The sequence below is a fragment of the Cygnus olor genome, chromosome 14 (genome assembly GCF_009769625.2).
Source record: "Cygnus olor isolate bCygOlo1 chromosome 14, bCygOlo1.pri.v2, whole genome shotgun sequence".
Taxonomy (NCBI): Eukaryota; Metazoa; Chordata; class Aves; order Anseriformes; family Anatidae; genus Cygnus; species Cygnus olor.
The window spans coordinates 14289915-14315929 of record NC_049182.1 but is presented as its reverse complement, the minus strand read 5'-3'; the positions used below and the strand labels follow the sequence as shown (position 1 = coordinate 14315929).

The following is a 26015-nucleotide window of genomic DNA, read 5'->3' as shown; positions in this document are numbered from 1 at the left end:
TGTTTCTCCCTTTGGTGAACAGGCAGTTACCCACGACTGATCCTGCAGTTTGAGCTGAGAAGAAACATCCTTTATTTCATTTTGGAGACCTATGTGCCATCTACTCTACTTGTCATGTTGTCCTGGGTTTCTTTTTGGATCACCCTGGATTCAGTGCCTGCCCGGACCTGCATTGGTGAGTTGCTGCCTGAGGGAGGGAGAAGAGTTCGGCAGGGAAGGGGAGCCTCCAACGGCAAGGTAGATGGTAGCTTTCTTGAGTTCTCTGCTGCTGTTCACGTTCTGCTTTTACTGGTGGCAGGGCTAGGTTAGCAGCAGGAAGTGTGGAAGAGATTCTGTGCCTGGTGTACTTGCCCCCTGCCCCCCCCCCCCCCCCCGCAGAGCCGTGTATGGCCAAGGCTCCTGTTAGCCTCGCCGTAGAGGACAGAGCATGCATTCCTTGTTACGGGCTTTGGTGGAGGGAGATTTTTATTTACTTTTTAATTGAAAGTATGAAAAGTAGGAGCCAAGTGCCTACGGGAACCAGTTGTTAAAGGCATGGAGAGCCTCTGCAAAGCCAGTAGTTAGTGCTACAACAGCAATTCAGCTGATGGATGATTTGGATCTGCTAAATGGTGCTGCGCTGTTTTTGCATAGCAGTAGAGGGTGACACCATATACCTTCTATTGGGTATGTGGACAGAGGATAGGCCAAGTCTTTTCCTAAGTGTCTGTAAGAGAAGGTCTTTCCTTTTTTGCTTTCCAAGGTGTAACAACAGTGCTTTCCATGACAACTCTGATGATCGGCTCACGAAGTTCACTCTCAAAAACCAACTGCTTCATTAAGGCCATTGATGTTTACCTTGGCATCTGCTTCAGCTTCATCTTTGGTGCCCTCGTGGAATATGCAGTGGCTCACTACAGCTCCTCACAGAAATGTACAGCTAAAACACCTCAGGAGGTAATGTCTGATCTACCTTCATAAAACTAGTTATCTCAGATCAACACTAATTAGTCCTTCATTAACTGAATAAGACCAGTAGTCTTCCTGCTATGGGTACAGTTAACAGCTGCTTCTCCTAATTGTCACTAAATGTAAGGGTTTTTTGTGCTACAGATGCAATAGCAGTGATCACAAATAGCCCTAGATCCACAGTGAATTGTTCAAAGTGATCTGCTTTAGTGGCAGAAATTAAATATTCCAGTATGACTGTAGCTTGGTCGTCATCAAGGGTCCAAATCCTGTCAGGAGGAGAAGAGCTATCCCACATCCCTGGTGAGTTCCTCACCTAGTTACCGTGTAGACGTGAAGGCAGACTGATGTCTTGCAGAAGATGAACAGCGGGTTGCTCAGTGACATCAAGAATGAGACTTGTTCAAAGAACTCAAGATTTCTATAAACACAGTATGGAAACAGGCATCTCTGGGACTCCGGGCACTTTCAAAATTAGGCAGCAGCGGGAAGGCTGGTTTGCACACTTTTTTTGGTGAACGTGTATGAAGCTGTGTGCTTGTATCTTCATCCATACGGTCTCTTAATGGATAAGCACTCTTCTTCTACAGGAGAGGCCAAACCCTGTAACTGAATACTCTTGTTTCTTAGGGGCCTGCAAATGAACTTACTAAAGAAATGGAAGAAGTCAACATCGCTAACATCTTCAACAGCTCCATTGCCAGCTACAAACAGAAAATCGGTTTTACGAGTATTCAGATTTCAAGTGACAATATTAACTGCAGTGACTTGACCATGAAAACTCATGAGAAAATCAAACGTGTCTTGAGAAACAAAATGCACAGAATTATCAGTTATTTCACAATTCAGAACCCCAGCAATGTAGACCACTACTCCAAATTGCTTTTTCCATTGTTTTTTATGTTGGTCAATGTGTTTTATTGGGCTTATTATTTATATTTTTAGTAGAAACAGATTGCATTGTTCTCCCACTCCGGTGGGAGAGGGATCCTGCCAGCGAGCCTCTAGGTATCTGACCTCAGTGAATCCGCCGTGGACAAAATGCTCTGTTGTGATTCCTGAGGTATGGAGCAGAACAGCGTGTGGGGTACATTAGATGCAAAGCCTTCGTGCTTCAGCAGTAGCGACATTGACTCTGGACACTTGCTTGTTCAGCTGAGTGGCTCTGCTGGGCCCTTGGGCTTGTACTGGCTCTCCATTCCAGCATGCAGCCTCTCATCTGGCCAGGGATGGGTGCACAGGACTGCATGTGGCAGGCCACGGACTACTAGAGGCGGCAAAATTATCCTGGTAACCTGGAGTAGGTTGGAACCTTCTAGTTTCTAAGAGGATGTAGGATTATAGATGATGTTCTTTGTTTGCAAGAGATAACAGCAACAGAGGGACCGTGACGGCTGACTCAATAGCTCCTCTGTTCAAGGAAGTGAACCCAAAGGCAGCAGTGTGCTGTGCATAGAGGAAGGGCTCCTGCGCGTGGCGCTTCCTTGTCCTGGGGATGCTGCGGTGCCAGAGCAGTGATTTCAGCGCTGCTGGCAGCAGCGCGGTTGTGTGCCTCGCTGTTTGTAATGCCTGGCTGACTCACTGAAGTAATCCTCGCTTGCTGAAGTTACCCATCCCTGAGACAGGTGGAGGGGCTCTTCGTTGGTAGAGCTGTGTTTTTTCAGAGATTTGGGAGCAGGAACTACAGGCAGCAGAACTGTTTTGTAATCTATCTACTACTCTTACTGTTGTGCTGTTTGCTGTTGTGCTGCAGTTGAGCAGATTCTGCTATCTCCATGTCTTCCTCACAAATAGATTCCTCTTCACTCTGGAGAGTGCCTTATGAGCAGCTCTTGTTTCTTGCCAGCCGTAAACAAGAGCGGCCAATTTCTTGTCCCCTGTTTGTATGGCTCTGCAGCTGCGGTGAGTCAGCAGTACTGCTGGGGAAAAAAAACATGCATGGGGAGCCAGGGTACGATGATCCAAATCAATCTTTTACTCTCTATTTGAGGCTGAAAAAAACACTAAGTTTCTGCAGCAATTCATGTTCTAAGTGGGCTATGGAGACTGCCAGTTGGCTTTACTCATTCGGCAACTAGCAGGACTGAGAGCTCCGTTACAGAAATAAGTTGAATACGTGGTGCACGCTTCAAACACTGAATCTTTGGGAACCAAATGGCATTTGGTGCTATGTATCTTTAGGCTACTGGATTTTAAAATGAATGTTTTATGGCAGATTTTTTTCCCTCTTTTTAGTCTATGCAACTTTCATAAATTTGAGGGTGTAATCCCGCAGTTTTGTAGGCAAAACCATAATTGCCTGCACTGGCTGCTAGTCAGCAGGAGTTTTGGCTGACCGAGGCCTCTCAGCGTGTAGTCCATGTTACAGCCTCATACATGCAGTGGGACTTGCTATAGAAGGTGGGCAAAGCACATCAAACTATAGATTTTTTTTTTTTACTTTAATAACTTTTTATTGAACCACTCCAACACACTATATTGTGAAGGATCTAAGCCACATATTCATAAATCATAGATTTTACAAAGAGCAGCACAAAAAGACAAAGGGGAACGGACTGACAATAGCAAGTGAATAAACACAAACTCCAATAATGAAATGTTGGCTTGTATATACTGGCATTTAAACTCCATTCCATAAAATGTAATAAAGTGAATATTGGTGATATGAACACAAACCCCCCGGAGAGATCCTCTATTAAAAAAATCATTGCCTTCTTTCTGTGTCAATTTCTTTCTTTAAAACCCAACTAAAATGCCCTTGTGTGTTCTACACCAGCTGCCAAATATTAATGTTAACAAAAGGATTTTTTTTGTAGCAGAACAGGTAGGAGTTGCCACTCTCAATGCTTGTTGCTTTCATTAGATGCTGCTTTATTTATTTATTCATTCATTCCTCAGTGGCTTTGAGGTTGCTCAGGACTTGATCTGACTTACATGTCTGTGCAACAAAATGTTGCCCTGGAAAGTGACACCTCAGTCTGCTGCTGTTGGTAACTGCAAGAAGGAGGGGAGAGAGAGAAAAGGGTTTGGGAAGGAATTTTTTTTCAGATAGCTTAGGGTATTATTATTAAAGAACAGTTGGGGTGGCCAGAGGAAGATGTTTTGATCTAACGTCAGAAACCTTTAATATCTAGAAAGTGTTGGCTCCTGATTTATTTGCTTTTACAGATCATTTTTGCTGCTAGTGATGGACTTCACCACTTTGTAAGTAATACACTTTACATGACTGTCTCCCTTACATAGTCCTGCTGTAACACAAGATCTTCACTTGGTGGTTCTGAGACCACTTCAGTGGTCAAATCAATTCTCAGTGAGGATCAGATACCAAAAATAGAAGACAAACTAAGCAAGCCTCCATCCTACTGCAGGTACATCAGGCATGTCAGAGGGACCAAAGTTAAGTTTTGCTATTACACGTTCTCAAGTGAACCAAGTCAGCTTAGCCTCACTGGTGTCCTGGAGCAGCCCAGTGCCATGACTGCTGTTGCTGTGGTCCCACACATGTCTGGCAGAGGGCAGTGACAGATGAGCATCACGAGCCCGCATACATTCTTCAAAGGGGTCAGGATGATGCGCTGCATAACCCTGTCCCTTTCAGGTGTTGTCTAGCACCACTAAATTCAAGAAAAGGTATTCTCATGTTCTGAAAGGTGTGGAGCACAGAGCAGTTTCTATGTTGCTGGTGTGCAAAGATAAGAGCCGGTACCTTGACAGGCATTGAACTGGAAATTCTCCACAAAGGACTGGCGTGTAACAGGTACACTGCAGGTGAGAGCAAAGCTGCAGGTAAGTGCTGCACACAGGCTCTGGTTTGCCTCAGGCATTAGTCTTGTGTATGCCGTGTAGATGCCGTGTAGGGAACAGGAAGGATTTCTGAGCAGCAGCCCATGCTCTGAAAGAGCTCTGGGCTCCAGGCTGATCATTCCTCAGCTGAGAGATGTTTCACCTCCCCCTGACCACATCTGCCCCACAGCACTGAGGGAACTTGGCAGCACAGCTCTGGAAGAGCCACAAGACCCAAGAGTCACCCTTAATGTTTACTATTCCACCACAGTGCCAGTTTGTTTGTGCTCTTAACCAAATGCACATGTATGGAAGAAAAGACTGACCTGATTTTTAGAGATGATTCTGCTTCGCTGTGATGGCCTGGTTTGCTGTAACCTTTCCTTGCATGCGTTTCCTACAGCTGCAACTTCTAGAATCTTTGTAAGAACATTTGTGTGCACTCTAAGTCTTTGCAGAGAAATGTTTGTGTATTACCACAGATGGATAGTGAGCAGCAGTCAGGCAATGTGGGTAACGTGAGGAGCTTTCAAGTGATACAAATACCTGTATCTGGTGCAACCCAGAGGAACATAGAGTCTTGTAATATGCTATGTAGAGTTGCCCTACCTAGCATGGACCAAAAGCAGTCTGGCCACAGCAGCATAAAGCATTTTGGTGATTCATTTACTAGTTTAAAATATAAAGCTGCTGCACTACGGAGGAGAGGGCTAACCCAGGCTATCACAGACTATGCAATCCTTCTCTAGAGCTAGCACAAGGATGTCTGAGTGTAACAGCGAGTGACAGATATGCATTGCCTTTTAGCACATCCCAACATCATCCTGCTTCCTTCCGTGTCCCCCAGCCTTGTTTTTTTCCCCTGACACTTGTACCCACTTCATCCCAGCGCAAGCAGGTCCTGTGCTGCAGCAGCCACCAGCTTGAGCTCGGAGGGTGTTATTTTTCATTTTTAGGAAGATGAAGGGTTCAGCTCAGGAATCCTATTGTTTCAGAGCATGTGGTTTACATTATGATTTCTAAAAGGTATTTGTGTATGCAAACACTACCAGCTGCTGCAAGGAATACTTTGCATTTTTAAAATGTTAATTCCATCTCAAACCTACACATTGAACTGGTAGCAGAAATCACTCTTATTTGCTTATAGCATTTAGCATTACAACACAGAGCAAGCCAGAAAGTCCTGCCTTGTAAAGATTGTTTAGTGTTGGTAATTATCACAGGTGTTCTCCAAGTTCTCACCGAAATAACTTTTCTGTTCATTGATGACTAAAAGCATTTTTAAATTATAATCTGTGATTACACTTGGGATCAGACAATGGGCTTCTTGTTTATCTGAGGTGAGTACTCAATCAATAATAAATAATTTTATATGTTTTTCTTTCTCCTTTTCCTTTTGAGATCTGTGTCCTAAACTATAGTTTTTCTGAAAGTTTCTGTGCTTTGGAACTTTAATTGTCTTACTTGCTCAGGTCAGCACTTCAACAAAAGAATTCAATATTGAACTGCAAGTTGCTTTGTTTGGACACACAAGTCTGTGTTACATCTAATTTTCTTGGTTGGAGTAATACAGATACATATAATTACAAACAAAAAATCCTTATTTTCAGAGTATTCACACAGCTAACATTGGGTGATCATCTCTGCTGATAAGCTAAATGAACAGATGAGTTATGATTTGTGAGCTGAGAAAAAGAAAGCAAAATTAATTCTAGGTATGAATGGACTTTTCCTCCCCTTTTTCCCCAAAAAAGGAGGGCCTTTGTGTGACACCAGCGTACTGCACAGAGAGATCCCAGATCCCAAGCAAAGGTGCGCTGAGGTCCTGACTCCTTCCTTTGCAGGGGCAGCACTCCAGCTGGGTTCCTGTGCAGCTGTGTCTGCTGAGCACTGCACTGTCTGGAGGCAGCACTGGGAACGCACCCCGCTGGAGGCACATGAAGCAGCCCTTCTCTCTTTATTTCCCAGCATGTTGTGGGCTTGTATTGTCAGTCACGCTGCACAGGCCCTCTGTTTACTCGCACCTCTACTTGAGGAGGGATTTGGAGGGAAGTGGCCTGCACTTGTTTCTACTTTTTTTTTAGTTCCACTATATTATAAAACATGCTGATTTTTAATAATTTAGTGTTCTATTATGTTTTATTCCATTGAGAGACCCAGAAAACAAATCCCAAACTTCAGAGAACATGGAATTAAAGCTCTGAAGGTAGGGTCAGACCATGCAGGTGGCTCTAATCATTGCTGTAGGACCAAGTTTACCCACCTGAAATGTCTTTTAAAAATCAGGATTTATTTTTTTCCTCCCCTGGGAGACAATAAGTGGTTTTGCACTACCAGTTCAGCTTTCCCCAGAGATATCCTGCTGTTTTTATTTGACTTTCCCTGCAGTCCACAAAGCCTAGCTCTAAAGCCTGTAAAGGAGCAGGTCTGCCTTTCCATTGTGCTGTGGTATAGGAGAGGAGTCAGTCACAATTATGCAGTCATGTCTTACAAGACATTGTCCTTTTCACTCTACTGATACAATGAGCAATCCCCTTCTGCAGCATGAGTGGATGCTGTTAAACTGGCATTTTCTATATGCTCCAGTGTTCACCTATAGGAAGGCCTCTTCAATGCAGATTTAGATTCATGTCAGTTGTCATCAAATGTAATCACAAATGTAAGACCAGACCAGCTCTTCAAGACAGAGCTTGTGCTCTCAGACATCTCCTTTAGCACAAGTAGGTCAGCATTTCATGCAAAAGCATTATGGCTTTCAGTGCCTGCAAGATGTTTGCGCTCAGTATCTCTAGCTGCTCTGCGGCTAGAACAAACTGAGACTTCTAAGAGTGTTTCATCAGCCTCGACCAAAAAAAAAAATAAATCTGACATACGCCCCGCTGGACAGGAACAAAGACCATTTGCCCTGCCAACTCAAACAGGAAGCCAGCTAAGCAAAAAGGGCTGGGTAAAATCCTGAGCCCATTTAGGTTAATGAGAGTCTGGCTATTGATTTAAATGGACTCGGGCTTTTACCCATGCTTCTTAATTCATGCATGTTTTTCACTCCTATTCCCTCACTTAACACTTTGCCCAGCTTTCATACCTTTTGTTAGGAACAGACATGCAAAGCTAAGAGCTACCATGGATGAACTACCCACCTTATTGCAACCCCTAGAAGTAAAGGGGCCAGGACTAGCCCTGGACTACTAAGAGTTGGCAAATCCAGCCCAGAGCCCTGCTCCAGCCTGGCCCTGAGGCTGTAAGCATTAACGAAGGGCCCTTTGTGGGGCTGTGCTGGTGCAGAACCTCTGAGGTGAGCGTCCCTGAGGCCTGCATGGCTGGGGCAGATGCAGCAGGGTGCAATATTTCCCCGGGTACTCCTGACGAGTGAGAAGCAGCAGGAAGGAAGGGCCTTGCTAGAAAGGTTGAGACCAAATTCTTCCCATCTGCACTTCCCTTCTTGGGTTTACAACACACGTGGGCTTTATCTGGCTGCTGTTCAGATTCTGGGGAAGGGAGGCCTTCGGTTTGGCCCTGACTCTGAGCGTTAGTGCTTTGTTTGTGGCTCCCAGCACTACTGATCTCCATGTAATGACTCCCCGAGGGGTCTTGCTTTCTAGGAACTCACTACGCAGCAGTCCAGGACAGAAACTAGACGAGGACTGATCTGTGGAAGAAGAGAGAAGAGCAAGCCAGCCATACAGTGCATCAGACCTGTGGGTCAGTAGACAATGCAGAGTCCTGAGCACAGCAGGAATCGAGCAGCAAGGGGCAATGCCTGTGCTCCCAGACCTTCTTCCCAGTGGTAAGTGCTGCCCCTTCTGAGCTCATCGCAGGCTTTGCTTTCTGTGCTTACTCACACCAAAGCCGCCTCCTGTCATCTCCCACACCTTCTTACCTTCTGCTGCTGCCTACCTACTTCACAGGTGCCCATGCTGCCCCAGATCAAAGCCCCAGCAAAGCCTCCCCTCCTCACACAAAACCTGCACATCCCTTCTGAAGCTGAAAGCAAATCCCTGAAGTTCCCTCTCTGTGCCTGATTTCCTGGCTGCTTTTAGAGACAGGTAGTTTTTGCTAATGAGACTTTCCATTATAAAGTTTCCGTTGCTTTGGAAAATATTAACTTTGCTGGGCAGATCAAACAGGCCCTGCAGTTATAGTTAGAATATCCTAAAGATTTAGTTCCCGGTAATAACAGGGCTAAACCACAGCATCGCCAGAGGCAAAGGCTGTATTATTTGAAATGAAACTTCTCATAAATATCCAGCTATAAAGTAATTTTGTATCAGCTGCTCTTATATAAACTGGACAAGGCAAACTGTTCTATCCATCAACATTAAGGCTGCCAAGGAAAATAACTCCGTATTCACTTCTGCAAGTTCCAGAGAGCTCCCTCTCTATTAGACTTTCCCAGCAAACACTGTGGCTTGCTCTTTTAAAGAGCTTTTCTGGCACAGGCAACTTAGCATCACCAGTGTCATCTTTGGGCTTCAAGCTGCCTGTGCATCCCCTCACTGTCTCTCTGGTGGGAAACAGATGGACAGGTATGCACAAACACAGCTGGCCCTCAGTGGCCACTGGTCACAGCTAATACTACTTTTCTAGTCTTCGTTAGGATAAAGCACCTCAAAATATTGCCTAGGGCCAACACCATGTTTGTTTGTTTTTTCCTTCCAGTCCCTCTCCAACTGCCTGGAGCACGTTCATTGCAGGTCAGTGATAAGCACCATGCTAGTCTTCAAACACCCTGCTGAAGGTAGGAGCTGCAGCCGAGGCAGGTGAGAAGAGCAGAGGGCTCACACAGAGACCGCCTTTCCCAGGTGACAGGGGTAAGTCCTGGGACAGGCTGGGCTTACCAGGGCCTCACCTCTACCTCCCACCCTCCCTGCTCACTGCCTCAAGGGCCCCCTGCCCATTGCCCCACTGCTGTCCCCAGGCCTGCAGCTGGCAGGGTGTTTAAGACGTGCCTTTCTTGTGCTCTTCTATTTTGTCTGCCTTTGTGTGGAGAGGGTTGGTAGGTTTTCTGGTGTCTCTGAAGCTCCGCTGTGCCTGATAGCCCTACTGTCTCCCTGTTGATGTTGACAGCACCTGCCTTTGATGCACAAGTTGAACTCCATACTGAACTGCAACATCTGCTGCAATAAAACTTGACACCTGAAAACAGTGAAAACACTGAGGTCTGTACAAAACGTGGAGGCTTTTCTTTTAGCCCTAAGATTAAGGTGGGCAAACCTTTGTGCCTGCCACCCTCCTTCAAGAGGGAGAGGAACGGCGCTGGCTATAGCTTCTATCTTTTATTTGTGATTAAAGCAACTGGAGAAAGATTAAAACAAACTACTAAGATTTGCAGGGCTGGAAATGTGGGCAAGAAACACGGGGAAATGCTCTTATGATACTTCATGTGCAAATGCTCTTATGATACTTCATGTGCAGGTTTCCTCACTACAACTCACTTTTCAAAAGAATGGCTTTAGAAAAATGCTTGATTGCCTACTGCTGATTCCCTAAATGTTTCCCTATCCCTTTCCTGTTATAGGACAGGAGGCTCGGCTGTTTCTGAGCAAACCTGCAAAGCTTTCAGAAGTTTGGTTTTCTTAAAGCATAGCAGAGAAGTGAGGTAGACCTGAACCCTTGAAATATCTGGAAGGAAAATTAACTTGTGTAAAGGATTTTTCAGACTTATTTGTGTGAAAAGGAGTCAATAAGGCTATATTAATCAAACCCGAGCATTTTGTACTAGAGCAGTGCTAGCAGGCCTTTCTTTTTGTCACTGCAAGTTGAACTTTGAATGCCTACAGTCACCAACAATGATGATGCTGAAACATGAAACAGCAAAGAATCTGTAGGCAGCTACTGCTACAGATAGGTCTAGCATGAGTCAACAAAAGCCTAGCCAAAGCCTTCGATGAAAATAATCAGCCTTCAGGAAGGAGACGTTCATTTTTTTTCTTTTTTGGTAACTGAGATGTAAGAATTAAAAAATAAATAAATTAAAATAAAAATAATGATTCCCATTTTAACCTTGCAAAGAAAATAATTAAAATATATACATTACATTATTAAAATATGCAAAATTTATAATTTAATTATACAATTACACAGCCTTATAGTCTAATAGCCCCACTGTATTTTGCATATTAGTGAACAATTGCTTTCTTAAAGCTCACAGTAGAATCATTTACTTGATGCTGGAGAATAAGTTAATTACGGATCTCCTGCCCTTGACTAATGGATTTAATAATGATGTTACAGTAGAATTAACCTATACTTCATGTGCTTACAGCACTAATGATGAGATTCATGAAAGCAATGTGTCAGCAAATACGATTGGCACCAAAAAAGAACATACTTGGAGATTCCAGGATTGCCCATGCCACTGCTGGTCAGCACTTCTGATGCAAACCCACGAATGGCATCCAAACACTTCTGCCTCTTCGGTCATTAGTTTCCACCATTTGCCCCTTATTTTTACAAAAACAAATAATGAAGCTCAATTCTTGATACTGTGGGAGAAAAATTATCCTAAGAGGTTGGTATAGTATCAGGTAATGCTTTATAGGACTTATACACAATGGGCTTGGCTACCTGCTCTCTGCCATTACCCAGTAGAATGGGCTGAACATCAGTTTTCTTTAATGCTTCTTTTGTGTGCGTGTGCATGTAATAGAATATAAGGTTTCTTGGATGGAAACATATTGAGTCAGCTAAGATTTACTCTCTCTAAAGGAAACTCAAGAACAGGTACTTAGTACAACCTAAGAGACTCAACAGTAATGTTTCTTAACTCCACCCGCTCGACAAAACAAACCATTGCAGGACTGAGGAGATAGAAGGGAAACTTCAAAACTTCTTGTTTTGTCATTACTCCTTGCAGAGCTCTTGTGTATCTGTGCAGAAACCAGGTCTGAGCCTGATAGGAGCCAGATTCAGAAAACCTTACTTAAGTAAAACTTCTCCTGACACAGATACAGAATGAAGACCTGAAACATACTTCATCTGAAAAAGCGGTACCTCAGGAATCACTAGCAACAGGATTTCAAATTGCATCAGCCACGTACCTTATCTATTACCATGCAAATCAGAATAATGCAATACAACTCAGCAGCTTAGCGTAACACCGGCCCCAAGAAGAAAGCAGGAAATGAATAGGAATACAATTTCCTTAACAATTCACTTACAGGAGTTATTTTGCAAGACCTTTCTCATGTCCTGGTAGAAGATGAAGTCTGAGGGTATGGAAAGAGTTGGGCTGTTTTACTAGGCCTCTTCACTGCCCATTGCCTCTTCCATAGGGGAAAGGTAGAACTTCTACTTACCATGCTACACAGAAACACCAGGAAAAAGGCCAGAAAAAGTATGTTGCATGCTCAGCACTACCCTGCCTGTTGAGACTGAGGGAACAGTAATTTTGTTCAACCTGCTGTTAACAAAGTTGTTCACCAAACCATTCTTATTTTACAGCTGATGGTAGAGAGCTCCCCTCATGCACCACAGCTGCTCACCTCCTCCCCTCACCAGAGGGGTCATGCTGGCCTCAGGTGCACTGCTCGTCAGCTCTCCAGGCAGCATTTGGGGGATGGTGTCCAAAAAGGAGACGGTGTGCTTCTGTGCTTGTTTTGCTGTTCCACCAGCAATGTTAATCTATTGCCACTTGTGTTTCTTTCTGGAGCCAGGGAGTAATTTAGAGTGAAAATAAATCAGGATTTGTGGGGAAAAAAATCAATGCTTTTTTCACCTAACCCACCAAAGAAAGCTTCAGGGAATACAAAGATACTGAAATAATGCATCTTATTACTGAACCAGGTGGAAAAGTCCCTTCAGATATGCCTCTTCAAACCCAGTTGCACTCTTTTTCCTTGCTCCCACCTTTTCCTGTACTGCCACATATCCATCCTGTATAGAGAGTTACAGAAATGTTCTTTTCAGCTCATCACAACTGCCACTGCTAACAGAAGACATTTGGGGCAGGTGTCCATTCTCTCTGTTGCACCATATTGCTTTACACCCCCCCCTCCAACTTGTTCCAGGTGAGCTCAGTTATCAGTGGCCAAAATAACCTTCAGCTGTAGATCACCTACCAAGTGGCAGCTGTTCAAATGAGACCACACCTATGCCCAGTTCTTAATTTGTAGGCTAAATCCATCAAGAACTCAGATTACATTACCCAGATAAATGTAAAAAATGTTTTCTAGGAAATTTATGATGGGTTTCCTTAATGTCAGGATGCAGGAAGTAGTGCTGGCCTGAAGCCCCTCCTAGCTTTGGCTCCGCTTTGTATATATGTTTTCACCACTACAAACATTTTTTACTTCATATGGGCCTCAGCGAATCTTTAGATACTCATCCCCTACAGCTGTAGACACAATAAAATAGATAGTGCTGAGTAGATTCTATAATGAAAAACTAAATGTCTGATTAGAATTTGATGAGGAAGTGTGAAATAAAACACATTAAAAAGCATAAGAAGGTGGGACAATAAATCAATCTCCCATTAAATTCATTGGTTACTTTTTATCTGACTCTGAATGTTAAAAGCATCAATTACACACATAATATACTCCTTTAGAGTCTGATTCTGTGTTCAAAGCCAGCATGCAGTACAGAAAATGAATTAGTCCAGCCATCACTCAGCAATGAGAAAGGCCCTGTAGGTCTCTCTAGGATGGCTTTAAGAAGTGCTCCACCAATGGAGGTCAGAGGGAAATTGCATTATATGCAGTTCAGTAGGAGGAAGTGATCTTGAACCAGCCTATTTCACTTCAGGCAAGCTCAGTTGGTGCAGAAGATATGAAGCTAAACTTGGGAAAAGCCATAAATATGTTCAGGATGGAAAGTAAACACATGTTCCCATGAGATTTGTCTTAATGGATGTGACCAGAGGATGTAAATGGGGGTACAACAAAATGCATCCTTCACGGTGCTTCAGTAAACCATGGATACAAAAGGAGCAGAAGAAGCTACTTGTGTATATTTAGGACAAGTAGGTACACGTGTGATTTCTCTTAGTCTTTTTTCACTAAACTGTCTTAGTCATATGCGTGTATCTTGAAAATGTGATTTTAGATAACAAGCACACAAAGATGGCATATTTGTAGGGAGGGGCCATTCTTGACCTGTGCTCTGTAGCCATGTTTGCAGGTTCCATAAGTCCGGTATGCTTCACCTCTACCTCTGACAGTAAGATGCATCTGCACTGAACTCACATGGTCTGAACAATGGTAACTGAGGGCTCTGGTCTGTTGATGAGCCATCTCTCAGGACCTGGAGGGAGGGAAGCTTTCTGGTATGAGACAAGCACAACACCTGGCTAGAAACGGCTCTGCGGGTCCCTATCCCTAAACTGATAGAAATTTAGGCAAGGAAAAAGTGGAGCAAAAGTAACTGTCGCTTCTTTCATCCTCCTTTGTAATTCAGTGTAAGCACACCTTAAGAAACAGAGGTAGAAAAGTGCTCTGAAAAGATAAATGATGCATCTAACTTTAGCAAAGCCTCCTTCTAGTGTGTCTGAAGATGCTGCAGTGGCTTGTTTATGTTGGCGTATGTTCTAAATCATTCTCACTTTGTTTTGAGAGCCAAACATGTGGCCCACATTATTTTGGGTTGCAAACCACAGGCACCCATAAATGCTCAAAAGAACCTAAATGGACAGAGAACAATGAGTTCTTTAATGGATCTAGACACCCCTCCTCTTAAATCCAAGACTTCAAAGTCAGTTTCAGCTGTCCTGGATTGTCCCTTGCTTGTAAAGAGCCTGTAAGTAAATTGTTAATTCAGAAACCCCTAGGTAAGATCAATAATGGATGAAATTTGGTTTTAAACCTTGTTCCAGTACTAGCTCAGCTCTAGAGCGCTGGTAAATTAGGTGTTACTTTCTACCCATGTTTATCTTTTTTTTTGTGATCTCTGTCAACTGATGAGCAAAATGATAATTAAAAAATCCTCTTATCAGTTAATTTGTTCATTTTGCACTAACTTTCTCTGTTCCCCTTTGTATAATAGCTGCAATATAATGTTGTTTCAGTAGAGCAACGCTTTGCAAATTTGGCTGAAGGAGACACTGAGCAAACAGCTTTTCAGAGAGCTGTCAGAAGGGGCAGTTTGGTTTCTGTGCAAGCAATACTCACATTCCAAACTGCATTAGAGAAAAGCTGGTGGGTTTGTATGCATTTTTATTATCAGTTCCAGATTAGGAATCTGATGCTAATTTCTTCTTAAAGCCTGTGTTTGCAGTAGAATTTATATTCTACAACAAAAAAGGATTGTGACGTTTTTCTCTCACAAGCTGTTTTTTTTTTTTTCCTGGCTTTACTCCAAGGACCTTTTCTGCTTGTTTGTTACATTCTCAAGATGAAGCCCCCGGTGGTTACAGCAGTGCTGGTAGTACTGGTGCAGGTTTCTCACGGTTTCCCTGCCTTGTACCATCGAGGCTGGTGGAGGCTCTTAAGGGAAGGAGATGATTGCGGAAAATGTGAGTTGGCACTTTGCTCTGAGCCTAAAGACTGTCCAGCCGGGACTGTACTGGACCGTTGTGGCTGCTGTCCTGAATGTGGAAACGTGGAAGGTCAGATCTGTGACTTGGACCAGGGTAATCATTTTTATGGGCAATGCGGGGACAACCTCGAGTGCAGGTTGGATGCTGATGAAGCCAGGTTTGGTGAAGTCCCTGAACCCCAGTGTGTGTGCAAGTCTCAAGAGAGCATCTGCGGACCCGAAGGGAAAACCTATGAGAACATCTGTCAATTCAACAAGGCTTATGCAACTAAGAGAAATATCAGCATGAAACATAAAGGACCCTGTGAATCAGGTAACCTGTACAGAGTCACTTTCAAACTAAAAAACCTCATTCCAATTTTTAGATATGTTATTGGATGCTCTAGCCTTAACTTCATTGAGCAAATGCTACATTTTTGTTCTAATTATGTTGTTGCAGTACTACTTTGTGGAAAATGTGGGTCAGTAGCTAATACTTGTAAGTTATAAGCCTCTGTATTAACCCAGTGGATTTTATATCACATGGCAACCAGTACAATACAAAGAGACTAAATCTGCTTTAAAAGAGCAGAGAATATTTTTTACAAAAATTGTGTATGTAGTTGGGAGTGGATGAAGAGTTGGAAAGTCTGGGAGTACTGGACAAATAATTATTATTATATGAAGACTGGTCTGATATTAAAGTGGTGATTGCAAAGCAGACCTTACTCATGTGCATGTATGTACACGCATGCATATATGTACCTATCTGTATATATATCTAGTAATTAGTGAAGTAGAGGAAAAAGCAGATAGGGCTTAATTAGTAGGTCTATTGTTTTAACAAAAATGTCCAAAATAATCTAATTAAGGAATCATCATAAAATCTAGGTTCCTATGAAATGGAAATCCATATATTAGAACAAAATCAAACAAACAATTTCCCTAAAGACACTTACAGAGCATGAATATTTCTCTGCGATGATTGCTAGCGGAAGGATTCTTAGCCGGGTTGTAGAGGGGAATGCTGTCTGCTGCTCATATGCTGTTCTCATTCTTCACATTATTACAGGTCCTTACTCCTGGGTACCTTTCACCTAAGTCAGATAAATATAAAATGAAAAGGAAAAAGTGAACAGTTTAGTGGCTGTTTGTTTTTCAAATGAGAAATCTTTTTTCTTTTAAAAAGAAAAAAAAGGAAGTTCATGAAATATTTTCTCATATGAAATCAGTAGAAGAGGTTTCTGAGTCACAAATGGCTCACAGTTGTGGGAATCCAAACTTGCATCTCTGGCAAAGGTCCATGTATGAGAGTAACTCAGGTCCATTTCACTCACTCCTTGCTAGCAGTCTGTTGCCTCCAATTTAGACCATATGCTGTGCTTTTATATTGAATGAACGCTGGACATTGAATACTTAAAAGGAAGAGTGATGAGCAGCTAATACCAGACTTCTTTCCTCTTTTTCTAGTTCCAAAAGAAACATCCATTGAAGAATCCCGTATTTGCCATTAGGGCATTAAGCCGGGAAGTGAGGCTTGTCAGTAAAGAGACATTCAGAAAACTCACTGCACACCAGCTCGTGGTATGATTGAAAGCCTGTTTGCCCTTGGGTAGTTTCTCTTATTTGGCATGAAAATAGGACTAGTTCTTGCAAGGTAACCCTTTCAGGGAGATTTCAGTTGAAGTGCCATTCAAGTAGCAGAGTTACCTTTGCAGCAGAGAAGGTTGCTGTTCTGGCACACAGGCTTAAAGCAATGATTTGCTCTAATTAATTAAACAGACCTGGCCAAAAAGCATTAATTTGGCCTTGGAGCTACCTCTGAGGTGCATAACACTGCTCATCAAGCAAGAGGAACAAGCTCAGCTCTTCTGCATGCAGGCATCACCCCCAGTGTTTTCCCACTGCTTCCCTTGGTCCCCAGAAAGGCTGGCCCCTCTCTCCAGGAACACAGAGGAATTTCTTGGTATGACTCAGCTTGCTGAATTGCACAGAGGCGTGGGGATAAGCTCACAGCCATCTCACTGCTGTGCAGAGTTTAGTGAAGAAAAATGAGGGCCTGTCACCTTGGCTGTTGCAGAGAAGAGCACGCAGATGGTGCGTGAGCCCAGCTGCAGCAGCACATTTGAGCCTGAGGTGGGTGCTGGGCTCGTTGGGGTCAGGGAGAAGCGTCCCTCTTCTCAACTTCTCTGAGCAGCTGCTGACCACGTTTTGTAGGCTCTGTTTTAGACCCAGAAGGAGATATAGAGATACTACCATGGGGGCACGATGCCTTGGTCCCCCGCAGGAGTCTACCAGTAAGCCCCTCCTTCACGGCAGCTCTCTGAAGCAGCAGTGGGCATGTGAGAGTGCGCTGTGATTCAGACTCTCTTTTTTCATGGCTGCAGCTGATGACAAAAGGCAACAGGGAGTCTGGCTCCAAGACCAGCAACCTCACCATGGCACTCGCTTTCCACTGACTCCGATTTGCATGAGAAACAAACACCAAACACTGTGGGGTTTTGGTACCAATCTATAAATATAACCTTCAGTCAACTCCAAGTACTTTGTTTTGCTATTTCTCCTTCAAAGCATCTGCTGTTTCCTATTGATGCCAAAAGGATTAATTGTATACAGCAACCAATGAATAAATAAATAACAATAAACTCCTTTCATCGGAAGAGCACAGCCTTTTATCTTTCGTCTATCGCCAGAAAAAAAGGGAAGAAAAAGGCTTAGCTCCCTAAAGTAACCCTGAAAAAAGCCCTTCCCTTCCTAAATGTTAGTTTTGATCAGTTTATCTAATAATTTACCAAGGTTACTAAGTACAGTGAGTATAAACAGATTCTCCACGCATAGTCTATCCCCATTCAAAGCTTTACTGCTGATGATTTAATGAAGTAACAGAAGTAGCAGTGCTGCTCTTTGAAATTAAATGTAATTATTTAAAGTTTAGATAGAGTAAAAAAAAAAAACAACAAAAACCCGAATCTGCCAAATTTCCTGCCATTTTCATCAAATCAGACAGATTAGCAAAAATGAATGAGTTAAGAAACAAAAAATTGGTACTATATAATGATTTATTCTGTAATGGTATTGGGTTAAAGTCAATTATGAAAGGTGAAACAGAATTTTGATTTTTCCTGGCTTCTGGTTTATGTTTTCTGTAACACAGGAGGACAGTTCGTGAACAGAATTATAAAAGGCAAGGCACAACTACAGCGCATTCACCTCCAGACACTGAGGCATCAGAATGCTGTCTATAATTATCAAGAAAAGATTATCTGCTCCAGGAATCAAAATGACTGGTTAATCATTCCAGTAAAGACCTGTTTTTAAAGAGACAATTTTAAAAAACAAAACCAAACAAACAAACAAAACCAAACACACAGATATGCATGGGAGAATCTGGCTGAACACAAATTCTGCAACGTTCATAAATGAAGTTTGTACATTGCTGTTAAAATATTAAATCGTGACTTCATTTTTCTGCATTGACATACAGCAAAATGGTGTTGTAAGATAATTTTTTTTTATTTCAGGAGGTACTTCAAGTTTGTGTAGATAATGCAAGTATTCATTGTGCATTCAGATTCAGAAAAGGCAGTTTAGTTTGGTCAAAATTGTGATCTTTCCTTCTTGCTGCAGGTTTGATCTCAGGTGAAGCCAGTCCTTGTGAGCCCAGGTCCAGCAAAGCCTTAAGTACTTGTTTAGAGGTACTCAGCTGGGTGAGACCTGGGCCCTATTTAGACATTTCCATGCGAGCTACCAAATGGACTCTGCTCACAGTTACTGAAGAAATGGCTGTTTCTAGCATGGAAGTAGTATCTGTGCACGGTAAACAGTGCTAGTCAAACTTCTCATGTCTGTAAGGTAGATTCGTAATTGAGATCTTCGTGTCCTGGAGGCTAAGGATGTGTTTATGTGGTGTCGTGAAGGCAGAGCCCACAGCCTCGCATGGCTGAGCCCTGCCTGGCACACAGGCAGGGCTCTGCTCTTGGGAATACCTGGGTCTTGTCAGTATTGTCACAGGACACAGGCCTTTGCGCCAGAACAAAGGTACTAACCAGTCAACATCTGCCTGTGAGCAAGTTTGTATGTTGCCTCTGTACAGAAACAATTTAAAGAACTAATGTGAGTCAATGTAACGTTTGGCTTTCTTTCTTACACCTGAAGCTTAACTACAGTGGACGCATCATTAAAAGCAGTGCAGTTGCACTGAGTTTTAATATTTCAAAGTGTGTTCTGATGTCAGACCCTGTGTTCATAGGCAAAAAAATTCTCATCCAAGATACTCAGGCAATCCTGATTTGAACATGAGATTTTTGCAATGATATAGAGGTTCTGAATGTACCGTTCTCATGAAAGAACAAGCATTTAAGGGCTAATAAATTTGAAAACCTTACTTTTGAAGAGTACTGGCAGTGTTTAATGAGGAATTAACAAAAGGGGAAATTGATATTTTCCTTTATAATTGCTTTTCAAGTAATTTTGGTAGAATATATTTGATATTTTCTGCAGTTATCAATTCTTAAAAACTGACACAGATATAAGAAACATTGCTTGAAAACCTGGAATAGGATGTTACAATTTCAGATGCTGAAGCATAAATATTGTACACATTGATTCAAATATTTTGAGTCAAAGTATATTAATTATTTACTAGAATTTTCTATTTCTAATTATCTGGGATATGTACAAAAACAAAAGCAATAATTAAATAAAAGTCCGAGTGCATCAGACGATAGTTTTTTTTTATTTAATGTCTGCAAATCCCTGGTCTGGCTCCCTCTCGTGGTTAATGTCAGCTTTTTATTTGGGAAAAAGTCGAAGAGAATCATTCAGAGACAATAAATAAATGGAGAAGGAGGTTGAAGGTAAAAGAATAACAGTAAACAAGTACATGGTAATCTGATAATTATAATAAGCATAAAAACTTATAAAGTAACTGGATTACTACTGTTGCTCATGTCTCCTAACACAAGAACATCAGACGAAATTGATAGCAAGTGAGGATAAATGTGAAACCTATTAACACTGTGATTCTGTAACTTGCTGCGATGCGCTCCATAGGTTATGGAGAGAAACAAGACTTTAGCAAGTTGAAGGCAATGAGGTATCCAGAAGACAATTTTTGATAAGCTAGCGATCTCAGCATTTTAGCTTTTAAGCTAATCAAAACGTAACAGAAATGAAGTACTACTGTCCGTGATCAAGTTATTCTGTGACGGGCTGCTACAGAACTTCTTGTACTTTCCTCTGAAGGTCTGGCTGCTAAAGTACTGGCTGCTAAAACGATGGGCCTCGGGTCTAGCCCACGATGACAGCACATGGGACACAAACTACACTTAAGTTCAGCTTAAGTTTCACGATCGTGTGCATAGAGAAAGGACAGGCAGGTACTTTGAAAGACGTGTCTTTAAAATACCTGTTCACCCTTAATGGGACACAGTTTTCTGAGTTTTAAAAGCTGCTCAGAATCATGTGGCTCCTCATAATGCGCAAGACTGAAAACATGAGAATTAGTTTTATCATGTAAAACACGAATTTACGTTATACGCTTTTGTGTTTATGCTGTTCACTGTCTTCTAAACCAGTACTCTGTTGGGTCTTTGCAGCTCCTGTGATTTCTATGCCACCCCAGGACGTCCAGAATTTCACAGGCAATGATGTCATTTTTGGCTGTGAGGTGTCAGCCTATCCTATGCCACACCTTGAATGGAAAAAAAAGGGGAATAAAATGTTTCTGCCAGGAGATGATGCCCATATCTCAGTACAGGTAAAACTTGCATTTACCGTGTCTTATGGTTTGGAATGAGGAGTAGGGGTGCTAAGCAGTGAATTTCTCCTACAGGATACAGTACTGTTGTAATAAATAGAAATCCTACAGGGGCCCTATGATTATGTAAAGAATTCTGACTTTGGTGAGTGCAGGGATCATTGCTGTGGCAGTCCAAGCAGAAGGAATAACAGGAGGGGTACCATCCATCCATCTTCAGGGAAAGAAAAGATGCAAGATTCTCCTTACATAGGAATCGTTCTGGAAAAGAATGAATCGATATAAAAATAGAAATGTTTAAGCTACTACCTAAAAGAAGGTGCATTGTGGGAAGGATGGCTGTTGGCAATTGTTTTTCTATTCTTGATGCCGAAGCATAATTCTGGCAGATACCTCAACTTCTCCTCTGCAAGATGCTGTTTCTGGAGACCTGCCATTTGGGTTCAGTCCTTGACGTGTTCGAAAAGCAAACAAAGAAATGTGCTCATTTTATGGAGGATGCTGTGTTTTAATCTGAGGGGAAGTAGTAGAATGGCATTAGATAGGGCTTTGAGCAAATGCAGAGATAGCCTGAAAGTTTGAGCTAAAATTAAATCAAAATGCTAATTTTTTTAAATGGAAATAACATTCTGGGGAGAAGAGCTAACAAAGCCAGATGTACTGGCAGACTGCAGTAAGGCTGAAGGCCGTATCAGCATGCCTCCTCTGGTGGGCAAAAGAACACGAGCAGACTGTGTCCCAGGGAAGTGAATGGCAAATCTAGCTTTCTGGATACACAACTGAAAAGCTAAAAGATCCAATGGACATGGGACACAACCTGAAAAAAACATAGACAGAAAAAGCACAGAAATACCTTATTATAGTACTAAGTATCTAAATTATTTAGAAATGTATCCAGATCCACGCAAAAAGAGCATGAATATATGTGGAATTAGTGGACTTAGAAACAACGGTGCATGGAGCCCCATCCGAACACTGGTCAATTCAGAGCCTAAACCGAACCTTGTTAACTTGTCTCATTAGGTTAGAGTGAGCACGACAGCATCTCAATCAACACTTGTTACCTGTTTTGTATTTGTATTATTTGTTTGAAAAACAAAGCTCCCCCCATTAAGAGGCTTTGGCACAAGCCAGTTGAAACTGATTGTCACAAACTGTGAAAACTCATGCTCTGTCTGTTAAAACTTGGATGCTGAGTGTCAGCTTGGTCAGGCCCCTTGGCTCAGGCTCAAACGCCACTCTCATCCTGAAGAAATTAATGAGCTCCAGAACAAGTGGCAGTGCTTTGAAGCAGCAGCAAGAAGTGGTGCCAGGACAAGAAGCATGAGGACTGCTGGGAAGCAGAAGCATCAAAAGGACCAGGAATTAGAGCCCTGTGAAGGGCACTAAAGTTTAAAGATCTGAGCAGGGGAAGCATGAACTAAGAGTCACAGAGAAAGTAGGAAATTAAAATATATGGCAGCAGAATCAAACAGAGAATCAAAGCATGATAGCAGTGCATGTTAAACAAAAGCAAAGTTTGGAACAATGTTTAAATCTGGACACAATTATTTTGAAAACTATTATCACGTCTCCTAGCTACTTCACTATTTCTTTCTCTTCTAAAAGGCAAGAGGTGGACCTCAGAAGTATGGTGTGACAGGCTGGCTGCAGATTCAAGGCCTCAAAAAATCAGATGAAGGCATCTACATCTGCCATACCAAAAATAAGTATGGTGCAACATATGCCTCTGCAAGATTGAAAGTCATTGATGGTATATTGTGTTTTGTTTTTTTTATTTGGATGTGAAGAATATAAAATGTTTAAGAAAGACAAGCAGCCTGCAAAGGGTGTGGGTTTGTCAGAATGCAAATGCAAATTAAGGATATGAGAAATGACCTAGAGATTTCCATATTTTAACTTTTCTGTCTGCTTTTCTTTTACGTTATCCTTTGGAAGAGATTCAGTTCTAGGTATTTTTAATTCAGAAGTGCCTGTGAATTCTGGAAGAGAAAAATACTGACATGTTAATATCATAATATTTTGCTGCAAATGACACCATCTTCCAGAAAAATAGCTGAGGATTATAGCCACAGATCTGAAACATATCATTCTATCTTCCTCCTAGAGAAGCCCTTTGATGTTATTAGGAACTCTGCACCCAGAACAACTGCTGGATCTGAGGCAGTCTTCAAACTACGGCAGTTCTGTTTATCTGCTTATTTTTCCAAAAGTTAGGATGGCAACAGCCGTTGTTCCTTACCAACAGCATTCGGAAAGATATAAGAAACAGCTTTACATTGTTTGCATTGGGCCCAGTCCCACAGGCTAACATCTTTCTGATGCCAGTGAGAACTTGATGGTTTGCTGGCAAATGCAGGATACAGACGCTGTCTGTATTTGCCTCCCAAGTTAAGGCTTTTTCATTTGTCACTGACCCTGCCAGTGGTTTTCAAAGCTTTATTAGCTCTGCTCGTATTTTTGGGTCTGTAGGATTTGCAGATGATTGAAGGCATAGTTCTTAACAAGGACTCAGAAATATTGAGCTTGCTGTACTTACCTAAAACTGTACTCTCCTCTTCATTCCTGTTTACAGCTAATTTAATCTGGATTCAATTATGTCTTGCTGTGCAGGTTCACCTTCTGCATTTGCATTTACTGCTGGCAGTAGAAGTGCAAGCTATGACACTGACTACGGGGACTACTATGACCATTCGGATGATGAGGATGAAGAAGAATATGAATCTGGGGACTATGAAATTGAAACGACTCTGAATAATAATTTTTATACAGATATTGTCCAATACTTTTCACAATGTTATATTTACTAGTATTCTCTGTGCTGGCAATGGCGCCTCTGATAACACACACACTCACTCGTGTATCCCACCTGCCTGGAGTTCAGCTTTGGCTGAAGTGTATCATGTTACTTACTAGAAATAAGAACAGTTGTAAGTTCATACATTTAAACTGTTAAATAAAATTCTCAAATGTGTACTTGTCTATTGAGTATCCTGAAATGACCAAAATTTATATTATTTTTTAAATGTCTATCATTCTACAATTTCTTTAAATCATTCTAATTTGTCTACCAAAAATGTCATTAGTTAAACAAAATTTTCACTATGTATCAATTTCTATTTTTTTTAATGTACTGAGAAATATCAAGAGGTTGTTCACACGGCAACAAGCCTAGGTCTGAAGGTTGAAAAGAGTCTTTAATCTTCTTAGTTCTTATTTTCTCATAAGTTTCAGCAAGATTTTTCTTCTCATTTTAAGTTTTCCTTATTTAGTCTCACCATGGGTGAATTACTTATCTTTTGGGGGGCTATTTTGTCTACTTTTAATAGAAACTTGAATCACAATCTTAAGCAAGTGAATGCTGTTTTACTTGCAATACCCAGAAAAGATTTCTTGTGCATCCAAGCAGACAAGCACACCCTTTGACTTCTTTTTGTAACAGTTCTTGAGCTACTCCTACCAGCATCAGCTCCCTCCCACAGGCCTAGGCAACAGTTTAAGAGTTGGGATTGCTATTTATGTTCTGAAGAGGGGGGAATGACTGCAGTTTATGGAAGATGGCTGTTCCATAGCTCAGTGCATACCTTTCAAACACACGGAGAGCCAGTATTTGTCCTTTGTCTTGTTCCGCTTTGTCCTTGTCTGCTCTGAGACTTGCTCCAGTGTCTGTACTTTGTTCAACTGAAGTGCTACAGCATTGCCACAGTTCTGGAAATGCCAAGCAGGAGAACAGGCTTTTCTTTCTGCAAACCACCAGAACACACACACATTTTTCAAATTGTCCCAGTCACTTCTTGATCAGCATGCGCCAGAAGAGCGAATCAAATGCAATTCAAAAACACAAGAATGCAGAATGTCAAGTGATCACCCTGAAAAATGTCTGTAATTGCTTTTGTTAATTATATACATGAAGGCTGGCTCTGCACTAATGGGTGATGGAAGACACCCAACTATGAAAACCACTTCTGGAGGGCCTTTACACCTGGTGGTTCCCAGTGGCCGAGGACAGATGAATAGCAGCAAGTTACTGAAGTCTCTCATTAACAAGGAAGCAAAAGTTCAGGCACCTTAATTTTAAGCCTCAGTATTTGTAATCTTTATCCAATGCACAAAAACATGCAGTGATTACTGTATATTTTTTAAATGTATATACAGTGCCTCTCAAACTCCTCCAATAATTTTGTGTTGTTTTGTGCTTTTTTGCCATTAGGCATATTTTTTCCTGCAATTTGAATAAGAGATTGGCTATAGACTGTGTTTGCCCTGAGGTGTTATTGATCTTTGTACAGGTAACAAACAAACATGGAATAGATTCTTTTGTTTTAGAGTTCCTGGAATATTGTCAACTCATGAATACAAACCACACCACTACATAACTGAAAAGATTAATAAGCTATAATTAGGAGTATGAAATGACTACAGATTTAACCACTGATTTGGCTGCTTTGGGCTCTTCCTGGTCTTAGTGTTATGTATAATAAGGTTTTGTGTTTGTTCGCTATCTATTACTTTGAACATAAAATGGTCTGGTAGGAATCGTATTTTTAAGTGGGTGTTTTTTAACTATTTAATCTACAGTCATACATTCAAGATCAATTGCAACCTGTGTTGCAAATGAATGAACTGGATTACTAAACCACTCACTAAATTGTGGCAATGTATATTGGCATAGACTTGAACATGGCACAGAAAATAATCTTGAAATCATTAGCCATAGAAACAAATTAGAGTTCTTCAGGGCTTTCTGCAATTGCTAATGTAATGTGAAAAAAACAGAAAGAAAACAATAGTTGAATGAGAAAATGTGTACCGAAACTGTATCAAATACTAGACTACAACTGTTTGGCCTGATGAACTATGTCTATTTAAAAAAAAAAAAACAACAAACTAACATTTATAGAAAAAAAGGTTCTAAATTAAACATACTAGATTTGTCTATGTTTTTTCTTTTGTATTTAATAATTTCTTGTCAATTATCAGCTATTCTTTTCAGTAAGAAAACTGCATGTTAGGGACAATCCCAATGTAGTACAAAAAGAGAAGGAACGTTGATACCCAGAACGTTTGCTAGTTC

The 26015-nt window shown here is 41.6% G+C and overlaps 2 protein-coding genes and 1 long non-coding RNA gene across 5 annotated transcripts in view; 2 read left to right on the top strand and 1 right to left on the bottom strand.

The window, feature by feature from the left end:
- LOC121077946 (gamma-aminobutyric acid type A receptor subunit pi) overlaps positions 1–1916 on the top strand; it is a 12945-nt gene extending 11029 nt beyond the window's left edge. Inside the window, exons 7-9 of the mRNA XM_040573620.1 lie at positions 23–175; positions 743–936; positions 1579–1916. Of these exons, the coding sequence (XP_040429554.1) occupies positions 23–175; positions 743–936; positions 1579–1893 (662 nt within the window). The 3' untranslated portion in view covers positions 1894–1916. The remainder of the gene's footprint in view (positions 1–22; positions 176–742; positions 937–1578) is intronic.
- LOC121077950 overlaps positions 1–20794 on the bottom strand; it is a 26122-nt gene extending 5328 nt beyond the window's left edge. The window contains exons 1-5 of one of the 3 annotated variants that reach the window (XR_005824379.1): positions 20715–20794; positions 16143–16280; positions 12216–12376; positions 4655–5150; positions 1932–3942 (exon numbers count right to left, since the gene is read on the bottom strand). This is a non-coding gene — a long non-coding RNA (uncharacterized LOC121077950). Of the gene's footprint in view, positions 1–1931; positions 3943–4654; positions 5151–12215; positions 12377–16142; positions 16281–20714 lie in introns of those variants that run through there. The other 2 variants (XR_005824377.1, XR_005824378.1) reach the window with 2 other exon arrangements.
- Positions 12370–25879, top strand: LOC121077947 (kazal-type serine protease inhibitor domain-containing protein 1-like). The gene is made up of 4 exons (XM_040573621.1): positions 12370–15517; positions 20781–20941; positions 22550–22694; positions 23555–25879. Exons 1-4 carry the CDS (start codon positions 15061–15063, stop codon positions 23749–23751), a joined length of 960 nt encoding a protein of 319 aa, XP_040429555.1. The 5' UTR covers positions 12370–15060; the 3' UTR covers positions 23752–25879.
- The last annotated feature ends 136 nt before the right edge of the window (positions 25880–26015 follow it).